General features: G+C 41.7%; 2 protein-coding genes across 9 annotated transcripts in view; one reads left to right on the plus strand and one right to left on the minus strand.

Moving 5' to 3' along the window:
• GREB1L (GREB1 like retinoic acid receptor coactivator) overlaps positions 1-8,922 on the plus strand; it is a 64,211-nt gene extending 55,289 nt beyond the window's left edge. The window contains exons 24-31 of the mRNA XM_035902993.1: positions 475-636; positions 965-1,169; positions 1,857-2,022; positions 2,992-3,219; positions 4,536-4,677; positions 5,803-6,003; positions 7,233-7,371; positions 8,277-8,922. Of these exons, the coding sequence (XP_035758886.1) occupies positions 475-636; positions 965-1,169; positions 1,857-2,022; positions 2,992-3,219; positions 4,536-4,677; positions 5,803-6,003; positions 7,233-7,371; positions 8,277-8,440 (1,407 nt within the window). The 3' untranslated portion in view covers positions 8,441-8,922. The remainder of the gene's footprint in view (positions 1-474; positions 637-964; positions 1,170-1,856; positions 2,023-2,991; positions 3,220-4,535; positions 4,678-5,802; positions 6,004-7,232; positions 7,372-8,276) is intronic.
• Positions 8,923-10,586: 1,664 nt separating this feature from the next.
• The window catches only part of ESCO1 (establishment of sister chromatid cohesion N-acetyltransferase 1), a 35,084-nt gene continuing 18,269 nt past the window's right edge, over positions 10,587-27,401 (minus strand). For 2 of the 8 annotated variants that reach the window (XM_009647643.2, XM_035902995.1), the window contains exons 8-12: positions 26,856-26,987; positions 19,284-19,373; positions 16,696-16,839; positions 15,595-15,782; positions 11,999-13,054 (exon numbers count right to left, since the gene is read on the minus strand). In XM_009647643.2, the coding sequence (XP_009645938.1) occupies positions 12,907-13,054; positions 15,595-15,782; positions 16,696-16,839; positions 19,284-19,373; positions 26,856-26,987 (702 nt within the window). In that variant the 3' untranslated portion in view covers positions 11,999-12,906. The other 6 variants (XR_004843154.1, XR_004843153.1, XM_035902999.1 and 3 more) reach the window with 6 other exon arrangements.

Below are 27,401 nucleotides of genomic sequence, written 5' to 3' on the forward strand. Positions count from 1 at the left end.
TCAGCGAGAAAACCACCCCCCTAGCCCAGCCACGCCGCTGCTGAGGTGTCTGCATGGCAGTGCCTGCTGCTGCAGAGGCGCACCCACATGCTACACTGCTCTTTGAATCTTCTGGGAAAATCTATTTGGATGGTTTGCTTCCTAGTGTATATGGTTTTTCACTTCTTCTTATAAATATTGATAAATAATTTCCAGCTCACGTGGACTTGAGAGGAGGCCAGCTGGGCCAAAGATAGTTACTGGAACAGAAAGTCGATTGTTTTAATAGCAAGGCAAGTTACATGCCTAAGTAATGTGGCTTATGGTAGAGGAAAATGAGAATATACTGGAGTTAACTTCAGTTACTGCAAGAGAATGTTTTGGATGTTCTTCTCTGGTGCCTTCCAGTACTGTGACTGCAGCAGCAGGTGGCCATGTACTCCTTATGGGTTACCTGCTTGCAAATCTTTCTTCCACTTTTTTCGTTACATACAGATATCTGACTCCACTCTGCACGCATTCACGTTTTCATCCTCGATGCTAGGAGAAGAGGTTCAACTGCATTTTATAATCCCCAAGTCCAAAGAGAACCATTTTGTCTTCAGCAAGCAGGGAAAACATCTCGAAAGCATGCGTCTCCCACTCGTTTCTGACAAGGTGCGTGTGCTGCTCTTACCCATCTGCTGACTACATGTGCTGAATGCAGCCAACTTGACATACATTTGTAAGTCAGTGGCGGTTGGCTCGGGTTTTTTTTCTGTTTTCTTTTTTGTTGTAAAGTCCTTTGCGTTATTCTTGCCCGACTGTCCTCAGAACTGGAGTTTTTGAGGACAATCATCCCATTTTGCATTCCTAGTGTCCAGCTCATATGTGTTGAAATGATCGATAACCTTAAAATCCAGTATAAACAAGGAATAAATAAAAATCTTACTGGGAATAACCTGCTTTTTACCTAAAGTTGCCAAAATATCTCCTGTTCCAGCAGAATTTGAATGCAGTCAAGAGTCCCATCTTCACTCCATCGAGTGGACGTCATGAACATGGCCTCTTGAACCTCTACCACGCCATGGAAGGCATCAGCCACCTTCACCTCCTTGTAGTCAAGGAGTATGAAATGCCGCTCTACCGTAAATACTGGCCCAACCACATCATGCTTGTCCTGCCAGGCATGTTCAACAACGCTGGCGTTGGTAAGAAACACCATCAGTGCATTACTGTGAAGTTACCAAAATCCATGTTGGACAACGTGGATCATGTTGAAGGAAACATTGCAGCAGCTCCTCACATCCGTGCTGTGATGATAGCAGCAATATCTGTGCAAAATACGATGTGTAGGAGCTGCTGTTAGGGGCATGGAATATATGTTTGTATTGATCACTGCCTCCTCAGTTTAAAACTGGATGTTTTATAGGGCATTCTATAGACTCATTCTCGAGTGTTCATTCTAGAGGTTTTACACGTGATTTTTCAAATTGCAACTATTTTAGTTAGCTGAAGCTAAGTATTAACTGCAGCTGAACACCGGGGGCTTGAACTCTGGACTTCATTTTCATGGATGTGGAGTTTTTCCTGCCAGAAGTTTTAAGTAGCTTCAGTTTTAGAATCTCAGCCCCTTCTTGGTTCAAGTTACTTTATTAATGCTCACAAAATCGTGTTCTGCAGAGCCTCTTAAAAGGTCTGGTCTTCTTGGTACCTGCCTTTTAGATTTACTCACACTAAAAAAGGGACTTACTGATTTATTTTTAAACTAAGATGTTACAAGCACTAAGTTCATAAAGGGTACTGACTGCAGACGTTCATGTAGCCTTTCTCTGGGAAGAGAGAGTGATAAAGTCTAATAAAGATCCCTGTATGTCGTCTTCATGGTATTTTCTCAGGTGCTGCCAGGTTTCTTATTAAGGAACTTTCCTACCACAATCTAGAACTGGAACGAAACCGCTTGGAGGAACTGGGAGTCAAGCGCCAGTGCGTGTGGCCATTCATCGTGGTCATGGACGACTCCTGCGTCTTGTGGAACATGCACAGTGTCCATGAGCAGTCGAGGTAAGCAGCCACCCGGCGCTGGGGGCCCTGCGCTGATCTGGCACAGACAGCAGCACGCTGGCGGAGTAGGCTCATCTCTAGCATCTGACGGGGTATGAAAGACCAGGCAACTGGAAAAGTTGGGCAGCTGGAGCTGCTGGTGACATCCTTGAAATACTGCTATGCAAAAGCAGCTTTCAGCAGCAGCTTTGATGTAATAACACCAGGCTGCCTGTTCAAAGGGCCTCACAGAGGCCATTATTCACTCAATTATTATTCAGAGAGCCCAGGAACTGTATACTTGGACATTAGATGTATTGTCTAAAACGCAAAAAATCAGCTCTGTTACTCGGAGCAGTAGGAAGAAGGTAGCAGTAGGTCTTGTTGACCACCAGCATCCAACCTCCTGCTGTCAAACACTTCCACCTGGAAGTGGACGCCACGCACTTCCACCTCTACCCTTGCATCCGTGTCCCAAAGTCAGTACCAGCAACAAACCTCTGCTGGTGCTTGTTCTTTGCCTAAAGCCACTCTTGCTTTTAGTGACTATTTGAATGATTTCTCAATATGTTACTTCCCTGAATTGTTTTGATTCAATTTATGTTTCTCAATGAAAACAGTTTATTTTGGGAACTTCAGCTTTTTAGAAGGCATTAAGCTCTTGCTCTTCTCAGTGCTTAGCTGTCCAGTACAGAGAAAATAGCCTTCCAGAAATGGTGCATAAGGCGACTCCTTCTCCCTTTCTAAATTGCTTTGTAAGACCTTATTCTGCTGAAAGGCCAATTTTCTTGTGATGACTAAATTGATGGGATAAGATTAGTTGGCTGTGGTTTAAAAAGCCTGTGTTCATGTATATATTTTTAAAGCATCTCAATTGTTAATGGAATTTCTTTTTCCTTCATATACTCATATATGTGCATAAATATGCGGTGCATGTTATATAAAAACAATAAGCCATGTTTATATGTTGTGTACAATCACATTTTGCAGCCAGTCCCTGGAGCCTGGGGGTTCCAGCAAGAATGTGTCTCTGAAGAGTGTCCTCCAACACATTGAAGCCACCCCCAAAATTGTTCATTATGCAATACTGGGTGTTCAGAAATGGAACAGCAAGCTGAACGCCAGGAAAGCGAAGGCTCCGTTCTCCAGGTGCCACGTGCGTGATTTGATACTGCTCAACATAGACCTGACCCAGAACGTGCAATATGATCTAAACAGGTAGGCAATATATATATATGTGTAGGCAAAATAAGATGCTGGCATGATAAGAATCTTGTCACCATATTTCTAAATGCTGTCATGATAAATAGGAGGATCCTGTGTAAGGTAACAAGCACACAATTGCAAAAACAAAACACAGGGTGATATATGCTGCATCTGAATGAATAAAGTATCAAAATAAACTTACCATCAGCCAAAAGAATGGGGAGAGACAGACCGCAAGGCAAGGGTGAGGGAGGGCTACAGAGGACTGAAAAGGCAGGGGGGAAAGAAGAAACATCAGGAGAAAAAAGTAACTGTGAGACCAAAAATAGAAGAAAGTGTGGAGCTTCCAGAGCACCTCTGTAAGAGGCAGGAACAAAAGTATAGGTAATGGCTGCGCCACTGCTACATCAAATGCCATGAGGAGGGATTCCTTCAGGGTCAGCTGTCCTGGTTGCTGCTTGGGTTTGCAGTAGAAACAGATGAACAAACAACTTTCCAGTATTTCCTTCCCTTTTTCCCCCCTCCTCCGCACCTAACTCCATCCTAGAGCATCTGCAGTAAAGCACGGTTATCGTGGGGTTTCACCTCTAGTTTTCATCACAGACTGAAGCAGTATCCACTTCCCCCTCTCCCCGGCCAAGCGGGTTTAGAACAAACCCTGTCTCTGCCGGCCACCAGTCTCTGCCAGGACTCTCACCCTGGTCTCCTGCTGCTGTTTTCAGGGATCCCGTGTATTTGGGTGAGGAATTGTAGCCTGTCAGTGCAAGCTGGGGCCTGGTGTGGCTTCCAGAGCTCTTGATTTCACATTCTCCCACTGGTTGAATCATGAGATGGGAATCAGCCTACAGAAGTGAGCAATTACATCGTAAATAGCACGGGATAAACGTGTCTTCTCAGCTGCTTTGTCTCCCCTGGCCAAATACTTGTCAAAGCCACAGTTATCCCCTGATTCCAGTTCATCAAAAAATATGTCATATGGAACTGGCTTGTTCAGAAATGGAGGTTGGTCACTGCAGAGCTTCTCTCAGTTCTAAAATATATATGTATTTTATATATATGTATTATATATTTATATATATATACACACCTAAAAATAATTTAAAAAAGGAAAGGGCAAGGAAGAAACTATTGATGCCAGTACGTGATAAGGACAAGAGGGCTCACCAGACTTGGTATGGGGAAGAAACACACAGATGCACTGAAAAATAAAGATCTCCAAAAGTCTCTGCTGAGCGCCATTGCGGTGCGTTTCAGCAGCAGGTGCGTGAGTGCCTGCGCAGGCACAGCAGCCACACAGCCGGTTTAGTGATCTTGTGTTTAACGTCCAGGTATTTCTGTGAAGATGTAGATTTCAATCTGCGGACGAACAGCAGCGGCCTGCTCATCTGCCGCTTCAACAACTTCAGCGTCATGAAGAAGCATATTCAGGTTGGAGGACAAAAGGACTTTGTCGTTAAGCCAAAAATCACGGTGAGTGTGGATGTATACGTCCTACGTAAAGGGTAATATCAGGACCTATTTCCCCTAGCAGTAAGGGATTCTCTAGCCCTTCAGATTTATTTAGTGCTTATTTGACATTCATGGCCTACTCCATGGTAGGGCTGCCATATCAGAAACAGAAAATAATAAAGATTTTGCTAATTATAAATTACTAACTATAATCCTCCTGATCTATTAGAAGGTGGACTGGGATTGGAAAGAGTTTGGTTTAGCTGTTCACTGGTATCGCTGACGGAGGAAGGATTTGCAGACAGACACACTCTCTGACCAAAAGCAGGCGAGTTGTACTGGACTAGCTTTAATAACTCTGTCACAGCCACGAGTTTCCAGCGTTCGCTGGTTTGTGATGACTTTCAGGCCTTGCGCTTGCTGACAAAAGGGAGAGGCCTGAGGGAAGGCACTGAAAATTGCAACCTTCTGAAATCCACCTGGGAAATCCAAGCACTTACAAAAATGATGTGGGTTTGCCGAGTGTTTTATACAGAGTACGTTACACCTGCACCGGCTTTAAATGGAGGCGTATTTCAAAGGGTTGAGTGTTTTAATCTTGGAATCTTATCATTTGTGTTCCTGGTGGTTTTAAACACATCCCACGCCATCCCTCTTTTAAAAACTCACCCCTGTATTTCAGATTTAACTGACTAAACCCCGGATTTGAGTATTTTGGGAGGTCATTTTCTGAATCTTCCTTGTCTTGTGGTTGCAGTGGAATCGGTAGTGACGGACCGGCCTATGAGAAAACTCCATAGAAAACGTTTTCTGTGGATGACTCCAGACAAGGAGGATGTCATTCCCTGTACTGTCCAGGAGTAAGGCAGGATGAAGGGCATTTGTGACAATTTGGCCTCCCTGGTTTATGTCCCTTCTTCAGGCGAGCAGATACCCACAGAAGTACTTAGCAACCACAGCACAAGAAATTCATGTATTTCTGTGCTGTGGTGTAAAATCGAGTGGGGATTTTTGATCCTTTCCCCCAGCTTTCTCTCTCCTCCTGCCCTGTCATGGTGATCCCTTCCCCAGCTGGAGGAGCTCCTGCAGAGAAGATGATAGACTGATTAGGTGGGTTAAAAGGGGCTCCCCTTGGTGTCATTGCAGGTGTCGGACAGCCTGGCACCAATAATGCCTCTTCAGTACGTCTGTGCCCCTGACAGCGAGCATACATTGTTGGCAGCCCCCTCTCAGTTCCTCCTGGAGAAATTCCTTCAACATGCGACGTACAAACTCTTCCCGAAGGCCATTCATAACTTCAAGAACCCGGTGTTGGCCATTGACTGCTACCTGAACATCGGGCTCGAGGTACAAGATGTTTGCAGGGATAATGGGGACGAGTAAATGCAAACCTTTACTTCAGCGTCTTTCTTGTGTTGAAAACCCCCTCTTTCATGAACCCTCAGTATCAAGGGTAGCGTTTGAAGACTTCGGTCTCAAACAGCGAGACTTTGCTGTTGGAGCTAAAGGACCAACTCCGCCAGAAGAGCTGGTGGTGCAGCCTCCTGGCTGACTGCTGTGGGTAGAGACCAGAGGTCTGTGACGGGTTGATGTGATTTACAAAGGAATCGGGCACGCCCGTCTGAAATAATATTTCATATGAAGCAAAAATCCAAAAGCGATGCCATTCTTGACAGAACTCGGTGTGCTGCACAGTCTGTACAAAACCTATCCACAGCTTTTTTTAGATCATTGCCCTATCGTACTGCTTTTTATTATCTGTGTTTGATTTGCCCTTGCAGCGAACTTGTTGTGGCTGAGAGAGTTTCTGATACGACCCTTGCCTGGTGGCTTGCTTCACTGACGGCCGAAGCTCATCCTTTGCAATGCAGCTCTCTTTTTAGATGCATTTCTTGTTATGAAGCCAGGTTTCTAGGGAAACTAGCTTTTTGCCAGGATGTCTTAGATGCCTGTAGGTAGGGAGATGGGAATTTTTGAACCCATTGGTCAGTTTGAACTGGGTCCGAAGCAGGGTGAAAAATCTAACAAGGGTTTTGTTCTGACAAATTATTTTATGGAGGTCTGTGGCAAGACAGAGAAGAAACCCTTTGCGACAGAACAGCCATCACGGCACTGAAACACAGGAGAGCCCCAGTGCCGGGAACCACTTAGCTGAGGCTTGCCGTTGGCAAGAGAAGATGTGCACCAGCACAGAGGAGCTCAAGCTTCAGTGGTTTCACTACTTGTGGAATTGCTTACTGTGTTTGACAAATATATCCTGATTAGAACAACCCAAATAATCTTAAGTCGTTACAAGCAGGAAATTCACAGAGAAGCAGAAAATCCAACTGAATTACGGAGAGCCCTGAAATGACGTATTGCAGGCTTGGTGACCAAATCCGAATCTAGAAGTTTGTCCCACGGGTTATTTCCTAGGGGGAGTTTGCTCAATACCGTGTTTTCGTTGGATTGCGTTTTTACCAGCACCAGCTGACTCGCCTGTTGTCACTAACCTAGATTCCGTTCCACTTAAAGTCTTTTACTTAGGCAATTTCCTAGCACGGAAGTGCTTCCTTTCTTTTCCCCTTCTGTTTCAGGTGGCTATCTGCTATATTAGTTCCCGCCCGCACTCGGTCAACGTCAACTGCGAAGGGGTGTTCTTCAGTGGACTTCTGCTCTATCTCTGCGACTCCTTCGTTGGTGCAGACCTCCTCAAGCGTTTCAGGTTCCTGAAAGGTAATCTCATTGCTCGGCTGGGCATGCCGGGTGCTTTCCTGCCGAGTAACAGCAGGAAGGAAAAGGTAGAGGAATAAGCAGCTTCATGGAACAGCTCCGTTATTTTCACAGTTAGTGCTGCTATTCTTTTCAAAAGAAATTCACAGCCTGTTTCTTGAGGAAGTGTGTAAGACTTCCGTTCCTGTTGGTAATAAGTGTTGCTTGGGCAAGGGGCGGTTTCTTCACAAAAATGGGCAATGGATGCCTGGTAGGAAGGGCCTGCCCCTGCCCAAATCATGTCAGTGCATGGGCTGCAGCACAGAACAGAGGAAGCCCTGAAGGTGTGCGGCTCCCCTGCTCATTAAATGGCTGCACAGCCTGGTAACGCCCGGTGGAAGGAAGCTTGCACGTTTGTTAAGCCAGAGAAATTAGGGAGTTGGTTTATTATTCCTCTTACAGTGCTTTACCAAGGGGAAGCGCTCCCATACTTAAGGGAAGTTACAGCAGACTTTCTCAGGAGTCAGCTGGGGGACTCACTGTGGTTTGGCTTAGTAGAGTTTCCTCATTGACCTTGTACAAACCAAAATGTCCCACAAACCAAAAAAAAAAAAAGTAGGCTTTATTCTGTTGGCATAATTATCAGTAGGATAATTTAAAGATCTTTGATTCACGTCAACATACTCCTTGCTACGCTTGGTGATACCAACACCCGTGCTGCAGAGCGGACCCCACACCACGCTTGCTTCTCCCTGCAAATGGACACGCGTGCCTCGGTCCCGGGGCTGACCCGAGCCTAGCCGGGCCGGCTGCTGATGATAGGCCCTACGCAATAGCAGAGGTTTCTTTAAAATATCTTTGGAAAATGAAGGAAGGAAATAGCAGTGTTGTTACTGCACTGTTGAATCTAATGTGTTTTTAAATTGCAGGTGCCACCCTGTGCGTCATATGTCAAGACAGAAGCTCGTTGCGGCAGACAATAGTCCGCTTGGAGTTGGAGGACGAGTGGCAGTTCCGACTTCGGGATGAGTTTCAAACTGCTAACAGTAGTGACGACAAACCACTCTATTTTCTTACTGGACGCCATATATAAGCTTTGCAAAGACACCGCTAACAAAGAAAAAAAAAAAACAACAAACTAACTACTTGGGTTTTTTTAAAAAGTACAATCACTGTGGAGCAAAGTGCAACCAATATTTATCTAGACTGCTCTGAAGGATTCCCCCCAATTCTGAAGTAGGCTTCATTCCTAGGGATAAAATTACCACATCAGTTACGACTTAAAGGATCCTGGATTCAAGTTATTTTCACGTCAGTCACAACCGTCGGCACTAACTGCACAGCCGAGCAAGCTGTGGGAGCTGGGAAGAGGACGTAATTTGGTTGGAGAAGAATTCTTTTTATATTTAGCCGAGCTAGAGGAAGAAGCTGCTCTCGGCGGCTGCTAGCGTGAACGTGTTACACGAAACACAGCCCAGCACGTGGAATTTACGGAAGATGTGTGGAGGAGAGCCCGCCGTGTGTCTCTTCAGCTCTGTACCGTGGTACAGGAATACTCAGGGGTTTGAAACTAACGTAGCTATTTGTATTAAAAGGAATAGCCTTGTTCTCTGTGCAGTGTTAGTTTAAAATTTGTAATTGTGTATGTACTGAAACTGTCTTTGGCAAAATTTCCACAGGCGTTCAAAGTTTACTACTTAAACCTGAACAAATCGGCAAACGCGCGGCAGGCACTGTGCACCCCGGCTCCCCCCGCACCCTTATTTCACCCGTGAGGTACCTCCTCCTCCTCGGCTCCAGGGACGAAGCAGGCGGCTTCTCCTGGATGCTTTCGCTTCGGTTAGAGGGCAGAAGGACTTGCCCGCAAAACACCCGGGGTTTCTCCCTCTCGTCAGAGCTTTGAAGCCCCGCGGCCCGTCCTCCTTTGCCGATGGAAGCGAGTCGCGCTGCCGGCCCGGTGCCGTGGTGGTGGGCCGCCGGCAGCTGACGCTGGGTGTCCTTTTCACTCAACTCCAGTCGGCTGCAGCGCTGAGCTTAGGCCCGTCCCGTCAGACCCATAGGTGACTCAGCATACCAAAACACCGCACAGGACGGCAACGCTGCCTGAGTGGGATTTGAGAGGGGAAAAAAAGTGAAAAACGTGTGTCCAAGTGAAACAGGAGGTGTTTTACAGCAGCTGCAGGGGGGGGGAGCGGGGAAGGAGTCCCGGGGGCTGGGACAGCGCAGGAGAGACTCCCTCCAGAAGCCTCGACTGCATCACTGAACATAGTCAGCCCTTTATTTTGATGAACCGGCCTCTGTACCTACTGGTTGTAGCGGTGGTCGGGCATGGTTCTACTTAGAGGCGCGTGTTGGGCTGTTCCGGAAGGAAGTCGGTGCAGTAGCTTTTGGTTGCCAGGGTTAAAGCGTAGCGGGACTCTGTCCTACGCACACAGTTAGCGTGGGTGACCCCAAGGAGGTTTCCATACCAAAAAAAAAATAAAAATAATAATCTTCCTGCACATTGTGACCCTGTTATTAGAAAGAAAAGCGCAGCGTTGATCTTAAAAGTGATTTGGGAATATCGATTTGCTCCCCAAAAAGCAATGAAATTAACACAACCTTATACTTGACCTGCAAGTCGCTGGAGCAGGACCTGCCAAAGCTGTGTTTTATTTTTAAGGCATAGTGTTAATTAAGCAACTTTTTTTTTTTTTTTTTTTTTATCTTCTGAAGACAGATGTTTACAGATGAAAAACGTAATATATTCGACGGAGGCTAAAGGCAAATGGTTTGCATATGTCTGTGTTGATGTAGCGCAACTCTGATGCTGTAAATTTAGCAAGTTTCAGACAAACAACCCATTTCTGTGAATTTATTTTTTATTTTCCTTCAGACACAACCTGCCTTATCTATTTTAACACTTGGAAGGAGTAGGGATATCGAAGATGCTTCTTGAAGCTTTTGATAGGCACCGGAATGTATTCCGGTGGTTCTGGTTTCACCAGTAGGGCTTAAGGCCAACCCTGAGGCTTAGGCTGGTGTAGAAGTTTCAGGTCTTAGGTGTTCAAAAACCGTTTCCTTTTCGTTTGCGTGTTTGATGTTTGCACTAAGTTCTTAAAATCCCAGGTGCTGAGACTGCGCTGAGGAGGCAGCCCGCCGGTGGAGCAGTGCAGAGCTGCCCCGGGGGCTGAGAACGCAGTCAGAAAGTCAGCGTCTCTGCCTGCCTTTCCCAAATAATGGTAAACCCAGTTCCTTACCTCTCTCCCGTGCGGCAGCAAGGAGCTTCGGTACCACTCTGGCCAGAGCGTCCCGAACCAGCTCAGCAGGTGTAGGCCTGTCCCACTGAAACGCTTTATCTGGCAGCCTGGGAATTCCTGGGAAGGAGACTGTTACTGGACATCTGGATTACTGCTGTTCCGGTTTGGGTTTCAGCCTCACCACCAAGGCCATTCTTATGAATGTATTAACTTGGCCAGCATCACATTTTACCTGTAGATGTTCTTGTCTATTCACAGGTTAAATCTGAATGTAAACTACGATTTAAAGAATCATATGCAGAGGCTTTTTTTTTTTTTTTTTTTTTTTTTGCTTAACTTATGTAATTGCTTTTTGTGACTTTCGGAAGAGGGTTAAAGTGTTGCTTTCCTAGTGTAAAGTTTTCTTAACCAAAAACTTGGTGAATTTAGCTTCACTAGTCAGTCTACCTCATGTTATTGTTTATGAACTGAAACTGTCTGAAGTCGTGGCTATGGTATGTTTATAATGTGCTTTCATTAAATTTGAATATATTAAGTTACCCTGTAAGCCTGCCTCTCTTAACCGCCGCGTTGCCCAGGACGCTCGCTCTCGCTCTCACCAGACGCAGCAGTGCCTGCCCCGGAGAGACCCCCGCTCGCTGGTTTTGGGAAGCGTTGGCGTGGTGTGCTGCCAGCCTTCCAGCTCCTTCTGGGTGCTTGGGCTCTGGGGGAGTAGCTCTGTTTCAGGCAGACACGAGGGACACGAGCTGTAAATGCCAAATTTAACACACACACCACCCCCCCAAGTGTCAGCAGTTGAAAAACAGGGCTTGGTCTGGCCGCGCTTCAGTATTGTTCAGGCAAGAACTTAAGCACAGCAGAAGCCCCCCGGCACTTCCCGCTTTCCGAGCCCACCGGAGGGGATCACCTTTACCTCTTCTGTGAGCCCGCACCACTTCTGCGACAGAGCCCTTCACAGGCTGCTCACGATCCCCTTGAAAATAACAAGCTGCAGCTTGGGAACGACAGCCCCTACAGCCCAGCATTCAGCACCGTTCAGCTACCTCTGTTTGAGGCACTCCGAGTAACATTCCGGAGGTGGTGCGAGCTCTTTGCTTTAGCTCTAGACCAAGGCAAGGACAGCACGATGCAAACAAGCTTATCTTAACTGCGCCTAAGTTCCCAAATTAAACCGTAAGTAAGTTTAAATTTAATTAAATCTTGCCCCTATTAGGGTTTTAAGCTACTATGCGAGGCTGACAGCATCACCTCTCACCTCAGCGTAAAGCCTGCACCCGGAGGGTATTGATCCGGAGCTACTGGGAAGCTGATCCAAAGGTGCTGTCACAGAGGGAATTCTGGCCCCCGCAGGTAGGAACGCAGCGACTGTGGCCTCCAGAGACTGCTGCCAAACACAGGCTGCAGTATTTCACCCGCAACAGTATGAAACGCGCTGCAGACTCATTCACACTTAGCGTCAATGCAGAGTAACTTTAGAAAAGCTATCAAGTATTTTATTTTTAACCTATCTACATTATGTACAGATCAAGAAAGGCCACAGCAGTTTTTCAACATACAAACCCTTTAAAAGAGGAGAGCTTTAGGAAGGAGTGACAAGTATCAAAGTGAAGTCCGCTAACAAAGGTATATACCCAGTACAGCACTGGAAGTGACGAGTACACCGCTCCTCGGGGGTTGCGTTCCGCCTTTCACTCTACACTGACCTGGGGGAGAAGGGGATGGGGGCAGAACACGTTTCGGCCGCCGCTGACACCCAGTAGGGCTCCATACGCCTCGCAGCGTAGGGACCTCGCCCCAGAAGCCACCGTAGAGCCTGTGAGGGTTACCCCCAGGAGGACCGCACCGTAACGCCCCCTGCCGCGATGCAGCCGAGCACAGCCTCCAGCTCTGCCAGCCAGCAAGCGCCAGGGGCCTCGCCCAGCGGCCGGAACTGCCGGCAGGAGACCAGCGCTCCGCTCCCGGGAGGCACTGGTATATCACCACGTTAAGAACTTCAGCACGTACTCGTCAGTGAGACTAGAGTCTTTGCATTAGTTTACAGTCCACTATGAACAATTTTCTGCTGCATGTAAACATGACTAACTAGATAAAATACAATCAAACTTCTGTAAAAGTTAATAAAATATCTTTCTTTTAAAAAAACAAAGTTAGCCTATTACTGCATTGTTTACAATTTTAATAAAATAGTACAACCTGTCGGTTGTTACCAGTCCTGAGTTCACTGTAGTAAAAATGGCCCTGGCTTCTGCTGAAGGTCTGCACCCACTCAGTACGTTTTGGCAGAAGTCTCCCAATAAAAACGGAATTCCTTCGGGAGCGGTTAAGTCTGGTGCTGTCCATTGAGGAAGTTGTATACCAGGAACTGGCCGGTGCCACAGTACTGCGTTGCAAAGAGTTTTCCGTCAGGAGTGGGGTCAGAGAAAGCGATTTCTTCTTTGCTTAAGTATGAGCCATATATGAAGTTGCTCCTGTTTAAAGGGGGGGGGAGGGGAGAGAAGAAAAAAAAAGAAAAGAAAAAAAAATTACCCTCAGGGAATAATGCAAGAGTATTTACGCTCCTGGGCCACAAACCATTAAGTGGCACGGACACTGAAAAGGAAGAAGCTCTCTTCAGAGGAGATAGCCGTGTGTATGTGATCGATCTCCTCCTTCCGAACGGCAAGGAGGATCACTCGTTCTAGCAGGGGTTCTACAAGGTTTTGGTATTTTAGAAGAAACGTTCGTACAATTGCTTATGAGTTGCATCAAGAGTTCAATTTCAGTTTTAAAAAAAAAGAAAGGTTTGAATTCATTCCAACTATTTCTTCACAGAAAAGAGACTGCCAGGACTATGACTACAGTCGCTGGGAATGGAAACACGAGCAACAAACAAGTTAGGGTGCTTACAGAGGGGGCTGAAAGGCCCCGATGAAATTTCAAGTTCCTGGTTTGAAAAAGACATTTGACACTGGGATGACAGCACATCTTGGGTTACTTTAGAACATCTAAAAACACAACCTCAAGGCGTGATTCATAGGTGATACGCTTTCAGTAATAACTGTACGAAAAGTCAACTGGCTTAACTTCTTCATGAAAATATTTTATGCATGTTTTATTCTTATTTGAAGAAAGAGGAGAGAAGCGAGGGCTACCATTGTGCTTTTCTGGGTGGCTATGGGAGCAAATTTAGAAAACTGATCTCCGGCTTTAGGACCTCGATCAGGGGAAGGAGCAGGTAACGTTTATCCTTGGGAACAGAAGAAACTCCCATTAAAGTTGAGGTTTTTAATTCCTATAAAATAAACTCGCGTGTACTTGCAGAGCAAGTATGAACTTCGATCATATGGACATCTCCATTAAATCTTGAGGAAAAGACAATAGGAACAGAATCCTTTTTAATTATCAGCTTTATTCCCTTCTCTTGAGTGTATTTAGGAAGATGGTTTTGCAAGGTTAAGATTGTCTGACGGGGTTTTTGCGACTCCAGGTCAGCTGCGATAGCTCAAGTGAAACAGGGCAGACATTCTCAAAATGGACTTAACACTCTGCTAGGATGCCTTCCATATTTTGGAGTCAGGATTTAACTGGCTACCAGAATCATCCCATTCAAACCACCTTCTGCTACGAAAGGCATTTAGGTTGAAGTTTCACCGGCAGCTGAGCAGATCTAACTGCTTGCTGCCATCAAAAAGCAAGTCTCACTCCTTTCCTTTGCCTTCTGCAACTTTCTGGGCTCCCTTGTTTATGCCAACTCTAGAGCTCATCAGATCTTTCTACAAACCAGCTGAGCACCAGAATAACACAAAGCTCTTTTTGGTGAACCTGTTTTCTGCTAATGCAGCAATGAGCTAATGGAAGGCCAAACAAGCACCGGAGCACAGCAAAAGGCAAGATGCAGTGCACAGCAAAGAGGAAAACTGCGACCTCTTCTCGCTAGCTACAGCAACCCATTAAAATTGACTCTAAAGATCCTTTAGAGCTGTACCTGAGGGAGCAACTCCTGCATCACTTTGGGGAAGAAATCTTTCCTTTAGAAACAGCTTCCAGGAAGCTACTGAACACACAGTTAAAAATAAGCCAAAAATATAACCAAATCATCAAGTTAATATGCTTATCTGAATACAGCTTTACAGTCCATAGTTCAGGCAGAACGTGATCTGGTAAGAACTTTCTAGTAGCCCCACCAGCCAGGCAAGATGCATTCTGTAAAGCAGAATTCTGCCAGGCTCTCCAAATACCCAAGAGGGCAAGGACTGGCAGACACAGCAGTACCTGTGCCACAAACTCCAAAAAGATGGGGCTAGCCAGGCACCTAGCACAAACCTGACAGCCCAGCAGTAATAAGACTGGGGTAGTTCTTCGCATTACTCAGAACAGGCGTTTAAACTTCTAGGAAATGTCACTGGAAGAAACCTAAGGTTTGGAAATTCAACGTTTTTTAAATTGATCTAAACAGTAGCATGGATGCTCGAGTCCTGTTATGGATCTAGCACTTAGCAGTCAGCTGAATACACTCATCACCAGCTACTAAAGCTCCATGGAAATTGACAATATCTCATAAGGCTCAGTGAACCTGAGTAAAGTGGGGGGAAAAAAAAACATCTGGAAGCCACCAGGCTGTATCAAATAGTTCAGTGCATTCATCTCTTCTCTCCCCTTTTCTACCTCGAAGGAAGGGATATTCAGCCAATAGTTAGGTCCCAGTCCTTAACACTTGGGTAATCTCACACTCTGACCAAAGACAGTCTCATTTCCTTCACTCGTAATTACCTCAGAGGAATTTACCCAAGCTCACTGGCAGTCTGCTAGGGTGACTCATTACCATTGCACTTGGCAGAAAGATTTCTATTAAAGCTATTGTAGAATACGGAGGTTAGTTATTGAACTGCACGTAATACTGGAACTGTCAACTTGTGCTCAAATCTACATCCCCAATATCACCAGCAGCTTAAAAATACAAGCCTGAGGCACACAAAGCAATAAATGTCTCAGACCGAGTTCCGTCTAAAACACATGTTTTTTGTATTACCTAAGACACTCTATCATCCGAGAAGCAACCTTCTTTCGACGCATCATGCTGAACACCCATATTCGACTAATCCCACAAATGGCAGGTTCTGGAGAAGTTGAACAGCACCATGCTTTCTGTCTTTCAAATATGACTTTCTCGTTTTCCGAACTGACTTCTGGAACCTTCTCTTCTATAACTCTGTAGCCCTGCAGGTGATGTAAGAAATACTTGTCACTTTATAAAAGCATCACTAATGACTGAGCAAAATAATTCTTGTGTAATTTATTTCAGCTAAACATACTTACTTGCTAAAATGCCTTACCAAAAAGACTGCATATTTGTGTCTCACTTAGTTTTTCTTAACAATTTCAAAATTGGAACAGATGATAAAACATTAAGCAAAAAAACTCTCTAAAGCTTTATCTGATTTAAAATAACAGCAATAAATAATACCATTCATATTACCACCTGTATTAAAGTGTTCACATAAATTTCTCTGACTTTGACTAAGATTGGTTTGTGTCTTTTCTGCTGTTCCCAAGGGACAGCAGGAAACACCACGGTTTACAAGGGAACGGACAGAATACGTGACAAAATTCTGACATCAGTTTTCAGTACTGCAACCGGCAGTACGACTTCTTGTCCTGCTCTCCACTGCAGAGTTCTGCCCTCTGCTTCTGTTTGCTGTGGAGATGTTTGACCCCGTGGTGACCCAACTCAATCCTACACAGTACCCACTTTTTCATCCATGTTGGATATCTGCCGGACAGGGAGCTGAATCTGCTTGTCAACAAGCAAGAGGAGAGCCAGAGCTAGCATAAGAATAGCAGAGGAAGAAAAATTCCACCCTTCAGCTGTAGCAAGTTCTTAGATGAGCAGGTTTGAGCCAAGAATGACACCATAATGTGTCTCAGCTCAGTGTCAACTATACAAAAATGAGTAGCTACGTTTCAGAAAGGCCTACCACCAAAAGTCCTCTGTGGAAAAGGCATACGCAGAATATTTATTTGCTAAATGGCTAGACTTAAACTCCGAGGTAATTCTATAGTTTCAGAATGTCTGAAGAACACAGTCACTAAGCACTGGCACAGATTGCCTTTCTCCAGTTCAATCACTTACCCACTGGATATGTTCTGCGATTAAACAGCCGATAACTTTTTTGTCATTAGAAATAAAAAGAAGAGTTTTCGTTCTAGAGTAACACATGAGCGGAGCTTGCTGAAATCCCAAGTCATTGTCTACCATTTCTCTAATTTCTTCAACCTGTCAAAATAAGTTGAAATGCTGTATAAGAAACACATGTAAACATACATTTGTATAAATTTACAGAAAAATTACAGATTTGCAAAAATGCACAAAGGTATCTAGAACACTGAAAGCTATTCCAGAAGTTAAGGGTTAGCCCAAGTAACCTGCAACACATCGGTCCACACAAATGTTCCTTAAATAATTCTTGGCTGGAAATATGAAGAGTAGAGACCTATAAGCCAGCTTCCATTAACTCCAAACTTCCATTAGTCAAAGGCTAATGAGATAATGCAGATAACCGAAGGGTGGACTCTGACGTTCTAGAAGTAAATGAGATCTATGCCAAAAGATAAACTAGCTTAGTTGAAGGGCTTCTATGTGTTATTTTTTAACTCTTGAAAGAACTAATCCATAAAGGGGTTTGAGCAGATGATAGTAAGCACAGTGCCAAGGCAGCTAGAAAATGTATGCATTTGTTGTAAAGGAATGAATAACTCTCGTCTCTTTCCTCAAGCTTTCTGCTTTTCCATTAGGTTTGCAAAGAGTAGCTTAAATTAAAACCAAAATTTTGTTTAATATTAGCAAGTTTAGACAAAATACATAAACTCCAGCATGAATGTAAACAAAAGATTATGCATGAGCTGGGATTTTACTGTGGGATTCGTGTACCTACAACTGGGCACTGAAACAGCCTCTGTCATCCTTCTATCAACTCACAGGAGACAGAACTAAGGTGGCCTTTCCTATGTGGTGCATTGAACGGCATAAGCTTCTTTAATGCATGTTGTAGTTACATTAGTAAAGCAAAACTAGAATTACTGATGCTATGACTATATGAAGTTAGTACTGATCAAATGAAAATTGTGTTTAAAAATGCTCTTAAAATAACTTTTAAAAGGCATGGTATCAGTTACTCTCTACTTTCTCATCTAACCTTCAGGTACGAGTCTTTTAATGACAAGTCCAGTTAGCCAACTTGAAACACTAAGTAACTATTCTTGAAGTCAGTCATCCACAGTGGTGACAGTTGTAAATTCTCTCAACTTTAACCACACAGAACTACAGAGAGCTCTATCCTAAATTATTTAATTTGCTACAGTCCTCTCATCCTCCACCTCACTTAGATATTTTAAGTAATTTCTTCTTCAGCCATTTTAGTAAAAAATGAATGTGCAATGAATGTACTAAAATTAATATAATGCCACCAGAGAAACAAAATTTAATAAATAAACTTATCTGCATTAAATATTGTAAAAGGAAAATTTATAGTTGCTTTTCAATTCAATAACTTGAAAAAATTCTATGTTAGGCTAAAGAAAACCCACTACAGTCACGCCATCAGAAAGAGCTGTCTTGGGCATCCATTCAGCCTCCAGAGGTTCCTTCCAACCTCAACCATTCTGTGATCCTGCAATAGTGGTACTGTAAAAAAGTACCTATTAGTCACAGCAAATCCCCAGCTAAACAGAATCAGTGCCATGCTACTGAAAAAACAAATGTAATGACATACTAATATGTATGAACACAGGCTCGCCAGGAAGACAACGAAGTACCCTGCCACTCTAAGTCTCCACTGGTGTACTGTGCCCGGTTTTAGCTAAAGGGTTTCAAAAGAGACGTGAGACATGGCACAAATGGAAAAGTCTAGAGGGGAGTATGGCAATGATTAAGAGCTCTATAAAACATTACTTCGGAGTATAAACTAAAAAAACAGCACATCCTGTCAATCTTCTTAAGGTGAACCAATCAGAGTTTGTTCAGGCACAAAAAAAACTGTTGCAAAAAGGAAAAGAAGGATGTTTTCTACAGCTATGGCAGTATGATTTGCACTTATGAGCTTAAATTTCAGTACAGAGATTCTGTTGGACATTTAGGGAAAATATCCTCATGTTACAGGTAGCGAAGCACAGTAACAGAGTCTGAAGAGGTCAGAAAAACCTCCAGTGGTAGAAGTTTTAGAAAGTTGTCAGATGTATCATAACCAGAGCTGATCCTGCTTTGGACATGGGAATGGACTACATGACTCTGAGGCCACTCTCCACCTAAATCTGTTTTTCTCCAAAAGCTGTTTAGAGAATGGTGCCGTATTCATGCTGTGTAATAATGTCAATACATTTCAGTTTTTAAAAATATAGTAGGAAGTTTACATTACATAAAATATCTGGCAGACATTCAGCAAGTATATTAAAAATAATGTAAAAAATCAGCTTGTTGATGCTGTTCCCACCCCTGCCTTCCACTCTTCCTCAAACCCATCCTCTCTATGAACTGAGCAGCAGTGCGTAAGAGTGAGATGTCTGACCTGTTTGTGGAAAAAGCTACAGAACCACTGCAGTTTTGATTCCAACTTCAACTGCTTACACATAAATTACACAAAATTCCTATGAACGTTTGCATTACTTATATTAAAATATCAAACAAGGTGAGATATACATTAAGTCCAGTCCTTTTCACCATACCTTTTTAAGTGCATACTTTGGGTCATCAGGAAGAACCATTATTATCTTTCCATCAGGATATTCAGCCAAAATTCTCTCCTTTTTCCAACCCTAAATAAAACAAACACTTATCTAAACCATACACAAAATGTACTTTTAAAAACAGAAATTGCACATTATGTTCTAGACACTGAACTTATGCAGAGACTTCACACTATTTAGCCGCTGCTTTGCTAGAGAAGGAAACTTCAGCTAGCTTTTTAAAAATGAGCACAACAGATATAACATGATCTTATTCATACAGTAATTTATACAATAGCCTAACTATATCTAGAAACAATTTGTGAAAGTGTCTTATAATTTCCCAACTAGATTTTTTTTCCCCCGGGACTGCAGTACAAACTGAATGTTAAAAGAGAAGTAGCAAACTCAGCTCACATAACTGATTTCCAAACCTATGTAATACTTATTTTCCGAAGTCCAGTGAATGGGAAAAACCCTAAGTTTTAATAAAGATTTCTTTTTAACATAGTTACCTCCACAAATACACACTCAGTTTTAAAGTTTGGCATGCGAAAGACCTCCAGGAGGTTCTAAGTGAACTGATTGGCATGCAGTTGCCCAAAATGTAAGGAATATTTTGTTACTGATCATAACTGTTAAAGCCACAAGAAGGATACTAGAAAAAATTTTATAACTACCTTCTAAGAACCTAATGGGGAAGGAGGCTACGTTGTGTGTATCTGAAGTATAAACATACTCAAAAAAATAGAGGTAATTAACTCTTCTTCAGATCCACACTCGTGGTGAATAATGAGCAGTACCTGCATGGAAAAAAACAAAACAAAAAAGCCACTTAAATCTAGTAAGATGGGACTGGTAGATATTAGAACTCAAGTTGCTTTGATGGGACCTAAAAATACTGAATGCAGAAGTAACTTCAGCCACTTAAAAGGCTGATCTACAAGTCTTACTCAAAGCAACTTTAAATAAAAAAGCCTTTGAAGAAACAATATTGATGGAATAATTCTCATTGAAATCTGTACCTTCCCATAAAATAATGTTCAACTAAAGACCAAACAATGGAATTTGGCACTGAATGAATGCCATATATACTACCACAAAAAAGTGACAAACTTAAGTATTATAATACTTGATCTGTATCTCATTTTAATCATGCTGATTTTATTCCATTATCCCAAACAAGACAAGAAGAGAACAATTCTAGAAATTTGTCTACTTGCTGGTAGCCCTGGAACTATTTAAGTATGAGTTTAGCACCCAGCATGGCAATGGCTGCTACACAGACACCATTTCAGTCCTGCCTGCTTTTCTTCTCAGCAGTAGTTGCACTGAATACCAACATAAATGAAGATCCTATTTGAATTTATATATATTATGGTCTGAACACAACAGGCAGTAAACAGCAGTGTCACAGTATTCAGGTAAGCAGAAAAGTGTAATTTGTGGGATTGTGACATGCCTTTTGAGACTGTTAGAAAAGGTATCCAAAAATTCAGGCAAGGATTACTACTCTCCAACTTCAAACACCATCCTCTCTCCATTTTTTGTCTTTTGCTGCCTTTTGGCTACCTGTTTGCCCTGCAAAAGCTTGCTATAGGCTATTTTAAACCAACCGTGACCATCACTCAGCAGATAAATGCCATGTGTTTGATAACACTACCATTTAAGCATCCAGAACGTTGCAGGCCTGATGCAGAAAATTCAACTCTTAAATTTTAAGTTAAGGTATTCTATTAAGGTAAATAGCCAGGTATTTCCAACAAAATGAAAACTGATGGAAGAAAATGATCCTGAACAGCTTACTGCTGTTAAGACTTTTAAGCAACAGTGTATTAACAGAAGTCTAAAAATAATTCCACAAAAATGCAATAATTGACTCTCTAGTACCTAGAACTCATTATTTTCATTATTGTCTACCTAATAATTTTCTTAAGTGATTAGTATAATATGGGGACCGATCATTTTCACAGAAGAGGTAGTTTCTAAATTGATGTATTTTGGAATTTATTCAGAAATATATCTTTTAGATGAAGCTTTCCAAAAAGTTTCTGCAAACCCTAAGCTCATCCAAGGTTTTTAGTTCTTTTGGTTTACATCAGAGAAGACATTTTAAAGTCATATTCCTTTGTTATTGAAGCAGCTCTAAGAGTTTCAGAAAGAAAAACTAACATTTCACATAAGCATCTGCATCTTCAGCATCCTTATTGTTCAGTCTTAGTAAGGAATAAACTGTGCTTCCTTTAAACCAGACAAATGGAAGCAGCACACAAGATGGGTCACAGCTCTTTCATATTCTAACATTAAAGCTGTTAAGGAAAATGTGCTGTAACTTCAAATGAGACTGATCCTATTCGATGCCTACAACACACAAAACATGCTTTACTACCAGTATCTTGCAAGTAGTCTGAAGATGATTTCCTTAACACACCTATTAACGTGGGGTTTTTTTAACAAAACCCCACTATTTTAACACTATTAAAACACCTTGCAGACCGTTGTATTTTGTCTCAATCGCTAAGAACTAAAGTAGCACTCCTTAACTCAGGCAGGTGGCAAGAACACCCTACCACAATAAGAAACAAAAGCATTATGCCTGCAACATACTCTGTAATATCCTTCTGCAATGTCAGAAAATCTGCTTTTCCTTTTAACTGACATTATTTCAGGGCATTAAGACTTATTTACTGTCGAAGGAGATGCCCAAGCATTGATATACATTGCTTGTGATGACCAAAGAAGTTAAAAGGAAAGCTATGGTTCCCACCAGGATAACACGTTCTGCAACGCCTGGAGTAAAAGAACATGATCCTTCCAGCCTTCCGTGATACTGGAAGTCTATGCTGAACAACAGATTACCTATAGCCAGCAGCAGTAAGGCACATAGAGCCCAATCGCCACTGGGCAGGCTGGTGCTGTACAGAGGCCCAGTGGTGTGTAGTAACTGTTGCAACACCCTCCTCCCCTCCGTGTTATGGATATTTATCCTACTGGCATTTTTAATAGTTTGAGAACATACGGCAACTCTGTGATGAACAGTTAACTCCTTTTTAATCTACCTCTAACTTTTTCTCCCAATTCAAACAAGATTAAAGATTGCTTCTGATTGCTACTAAGGTGCAATGGCAATAGAATTACAAAAGGAAGAAATAATTCAAAAAAGTGCAATACAGACAAGCAGTTGCTGTCACATCATGATATAGTATGGACAGTAATTACAACTACACTGTGTAGTACGTTGCTCTCACCTGATATTATACATGTATGTAATGAATGATGTAGAATACAGCTGGAAAGATGGCTCCAACATTAACAGCACTGTAGCCGAAATGTTCAGCATTCAGTTTCACATGAACCATGTTCTGCTTGTAGCTTAAAATAATATCTGATGTACATTTGCCTTTAAAAGCATAAGCTAGAAGACACAACAGACTGCTTCCCAGGCGTTTCCTCACGTTTTAAAAGTTCTTATGTAAGAGTAGGAAACACAACAGCAAACCTGGTATTTTTCTATATGTCCGTTGTGGCTTGTCTGTACTCCCTATTTCCCAAATAAATACGAATACATGAAAATCAGTGGTGTTTTTTTCTTATACCATTTTTTCCTCAAAAATATTAAGGTAGCGAGGAAAATGTGGCTAATACTATACAATTCTTTCACATTTGTGAACTCTTCCCCTAATAATCAAGTTTAGTATGAAATTTTGTGCCCTTTTACCCTTGATAATTTGTAGCAGAGAAATGGTCTCCTGCATTCTTCTTCCTGACTCCTTCATCAAGTTATAGATATTCTGCCTCTCTTTCCCACGAGTGTAGTATGGAGAATGAGGTTTTGGCTGTGGAACACATTAAGATCCTTGGATGTACCTGTTAAATACTACCCTCTGTTAAAACTAAGATTCTTACATAAGATAGCTAACGGTAAGAACTGTATTTGAAATACTACGCAGTTTTCTATTGCACAGATGTATCACTTTTGGAATTAATGCAAATCAAGACAACCATTAAGTCTTTCTAAGATGACATGACGTTCATCATCATCTTCAATCCCGATATTCTATTAACCTTATGTTCCAAGAAGTCAAATGTCGCTTTTTTTGTTTGTTTGTTTTGATCTGAAAATTGTACGAACCTCAGAGATGGGCTTGGATGCAATCACAGCAGAGTAGCTATTTAAAACTTATCAGATTAGACATTAGCCCAAATAACAGCTTCTCCCACCTTCTTCAGCTCAAGATATTCTTAACTAAGAGGATGAGCTTGAAATACAAACAGGTTAACTGCATTCACATCAGGCACCTGAATCCCCAGGCATTTCCTAACTTAAGTACTTGGCTTTGCAACTTAAAGACATCGTTAAAAATAATGTCTTTCTCTTAGAAGAATTGTGCAGAAATACTAAATTGATATTATATGGTATCACAGAGAGGACACACAATTGATATTGTGTGGTATCACAGCTAGAGGATTTTATAAAACTGAACCACATATCCATCCCACAAAGCTATCCATCCCACTGGAGTTAACAGTTGATGTATATGTCATCGCTCAATGCATGCACATGTTAGAATGGTGTATTTTTTTCTGGAGACTTTCAGATGTCTGAAACCAGAAGGACAGTGAGACAGATGCCTACATTTGTCTGCAGTAAGGGACACACTAATCTATTCCTGCTCCTTGACTATCCTTGACCACCTTACCTTCTTGCTTATTCAGTTTGCATGCTCCTATTAACAGCAAATGGCACCCTTCAGAAAACCCGTATCAGTCCTTGCCAATCTTCTGCTCCCAAATCCAGAAAGTGTCATTAAAAAACTTGCCAAACTTCCTCTCTTCACACAAAGCCTACAATTTCCTTACTGTCTCTATTAGCCATCCATGACAAAGCAAGTATCCCAATACCACCTCCTTGTTAGCCTGTCCTACTTCTGAGGGCATCATGGAATTTCTAAAGACCTAAAAAGAATTTTTTTTTGAGAAGAAACAAGATAGGCCTTAAAAAAAACAAACAAAATTATATTTTGTTGAAGACAGTAAAAAATTTATTATTTACATGCAACTATCTTCTGCCTACTCGGTACTTTTAAAAAACCCACAAGGCAGCTAAGTGCAGGTGGGCAAGACACTAACAATAAAGTCCATTTTCACAGTTCACAGCACAAAACTTTAGCACGATAATGTATATAGGCTTTCTTCTTGTCATTGTGTGAAATGAATCATCAATAGAAAAACTAGGCACATAACAAGAGACACTCTAAAGGGAGAAAAACTGCGAAATGTCTTCTCAAGTCAGACTGGAACTGTATCATATGGCATGAAGAATGTGAATGACAAGAGAATGAAAAATGCTTCTAAGATACCTTAGAATGGCCTCCAAATCAACAATAATGCCAAATATATTAACTACATAAAAAAAGAGTATCTGGAGAGCTAATGAAGTAACATACCAAGGTCAACAAGACCAGATGTTCCTGGACCAGAAAGTCTAACCTAGAAGTTACCAAGACCTTCTCTAGTACAATTTATTTTTTTTTTAATCCCATGGTGCTACTGTCCAGTTAACACCTTCTGCCAGGGAAAGGTAGGTAGTTATAGTTTCAACACAGTAACTACATACAAATATCTAGAAACCAAGCATATCACACCTCCAAGCCATCCTCCCAACAATACCCACTAGAAACAAACAATCATTCTTCTGGTGTTTCTGCATGATTAAGAATTAACAAGTAGAGAACTGGTATACAAATTCACTGGCAAGAAGGCTTGTCTAAAATTCAAATTATTTTCAAAGAGGAGGTGAGGATGTTTCTGTCACGGACATTACCACAATACAATCAGCCAAGAACCACTGACGAGGAGTCAAATGACTAGTTTTAAAGACTTATCTATTTATCATGGCAGAAGTTAGTTACCCATGCAGAAACAGAGTATCAATCAAATTGTTATGAGGGACAAAAAAAATCAGAAGGGAATTTAAAGCCTCGTAAGAGTCCTTCCTTCACCTCTCACTCTACGGTTTCTGTTATAGAATAACCAATCTACATCATCGCTCTATAGCCATCCACAGTTTCACAAAACACTAGAGTCTTAAAAGATTTCCGAGAGAATTGTTTGCTCACTGAACGACAATACAAAGTAATTCACTTGAGTACACATCGTGTGAAGTTTTAAAAAGCTGCCAAGCAACTGAGAAAAGAATAACAAAAGTTTTTCTCAAATTAAAAGTATACCTAACTTTATACATAGTTATTTACAATGGGTTTAAGGAAGTCTGCTCTTTCACTTTTACGTTAATCATGTTGTTACTCTAGACATATATACAACTGAGAAGTTTCAGCTCTTTTAACTTTCAAAATACTCAAAATTCAGTGCAGCTTCCTACGTACATGAACATAGCAGCTTTAAGTAACTACTGAACTCATCTGCCAGCTCTGTCCAAAACAACTAACACCATCTTCTGTAAATTATGTCTACATCTTCAGTAACATTCAAGATCTGAATATAACGTACTGTGTTCCACCACACTTTCTGCCCAGTCTCACCCTACAATGTAGCTAATGTGTATCAGAAGAGATCTTTCAAGATGTCTGGATTATTCAGCAAAAACTAACCAGGAACAGAAGAAATACCAGAACTATTTACTAGATGGTTTCAAACACTTCAGCTATGAAGATATATCTTTATACTTGTAAACAGTGGGATAAAATTGAGCTTGATTTAAGAGTAGCCCAACAGCCATTTGGTACCTACATGAAATGAATTGGTGGCCTCAGTTCAGTTATCCTGGAGGTCTTATCTACTCGAGTGTAGAGTACTGAAGGTAACATGTGTGATAAAGAAAATAGACTTTGTGGATTCTATTCTGGATTTCAGACATGTGAACAGATATTTCCTGTAAGTCTTGTAATATCTGTTAGTATGAAGTAGCTGATTTTACAATATACTTTAAATTGTACAAAATTTCTCCAATCTGAGCTTTAATATGAGATATACTCACATACAGCACATATAATGAAGTTATAGAATAATTCTTTGGACTTTATATTTAAAGATTACAATCACACTATAAATTCAGTAAAGTTTCAATATACTATGAAGTTGTATCAGCTGGATTCCTAGGCAGCCTCTCTTCAAATTACACATAGTTAAGAAAAAGTAATTTAGAAGTCATCTAAGATTACACAATTACAAAAATGGTACAATCAGCTCTTTATCTGTCTGTTTAGCCAAACATTGCAATACCAGTTGTACTGAAACCTGTATTTAGCACTTTCAGAACAGTGACATTCCTTTGTCTTCCTATCACTATCCCCCACCCCCCCCAAGATTAAGGAACTATAACAGAAAGAATACAATGGCAATAAAACACCACTATCCTACTAAATATTTTTATACATTACATATAACATGTCTACCATGGCTCTTAAAAACATTGATTTCCCAAAGTGGACTTCTCATGGCCTACTGTGATACTAATCTATTAAAACCTGACTTAATGCAATATGAATTGTAACTACTACACAGCAAATAAAAGATAATGTTTATGTCTTTAAAAAGATAACGTTTTCTTACCACATATTTTACAGCACTTATGAACTGGTTATGAAAGAGCAGATGTTGGGTTTCATCCTCTGGATTTGAAGCAGTGTAAAGCATTCCACAAATATTACAGGAAATAGCACCAAATCTCTTCTGTCCTGCATCCTATTAAAAAAAAAAGAAAAAAAGGAAAAAAAAAAAAAGGTATTTGTCAGTTGCAAGCACAGTAAATACAGTTCAACAGAAGTTTCATCTAATCAGACATGCCTTTTATAACTTATCTTCTGAGAACTCAACACAGAGGCTAAAATGGAATGAAACAGGAGAAAACAAGTACAGAATTTAGAATTCCATCTTTCAAAAACCCGCACAGCCTCAAAAGGCATAGGCATTAATCACAGAGCAAACTCTACCCAACATTAAAATTAGCTCCCCTCCCATTAGTTTTGAACAAATGACTTCTCTTTTATTTTATGAAATACAAAGAACAGAGAATTCTTCCTTCATTACACTATTTGCAGTAAATATAATCATCTTCCACAAACAAAATTCCCACATCCAGCCCCACACTATTTGGTT

This window comes from Egretta garzetta, unplaced genomic scaffold (genome assembly GCF_000687185.1).
Source record: "Egretta garzetta isolate BGI_Z169 unplaced genomic scaffold, ASM68718v1 scaffold229, whole genome shotgun sequence".
Lineage (NCBI taxonomy): Eukaryota > Metazoa > Chordata > Aves > Pelecaniformes > Ardeidae > Egretta > Egretta garzetta.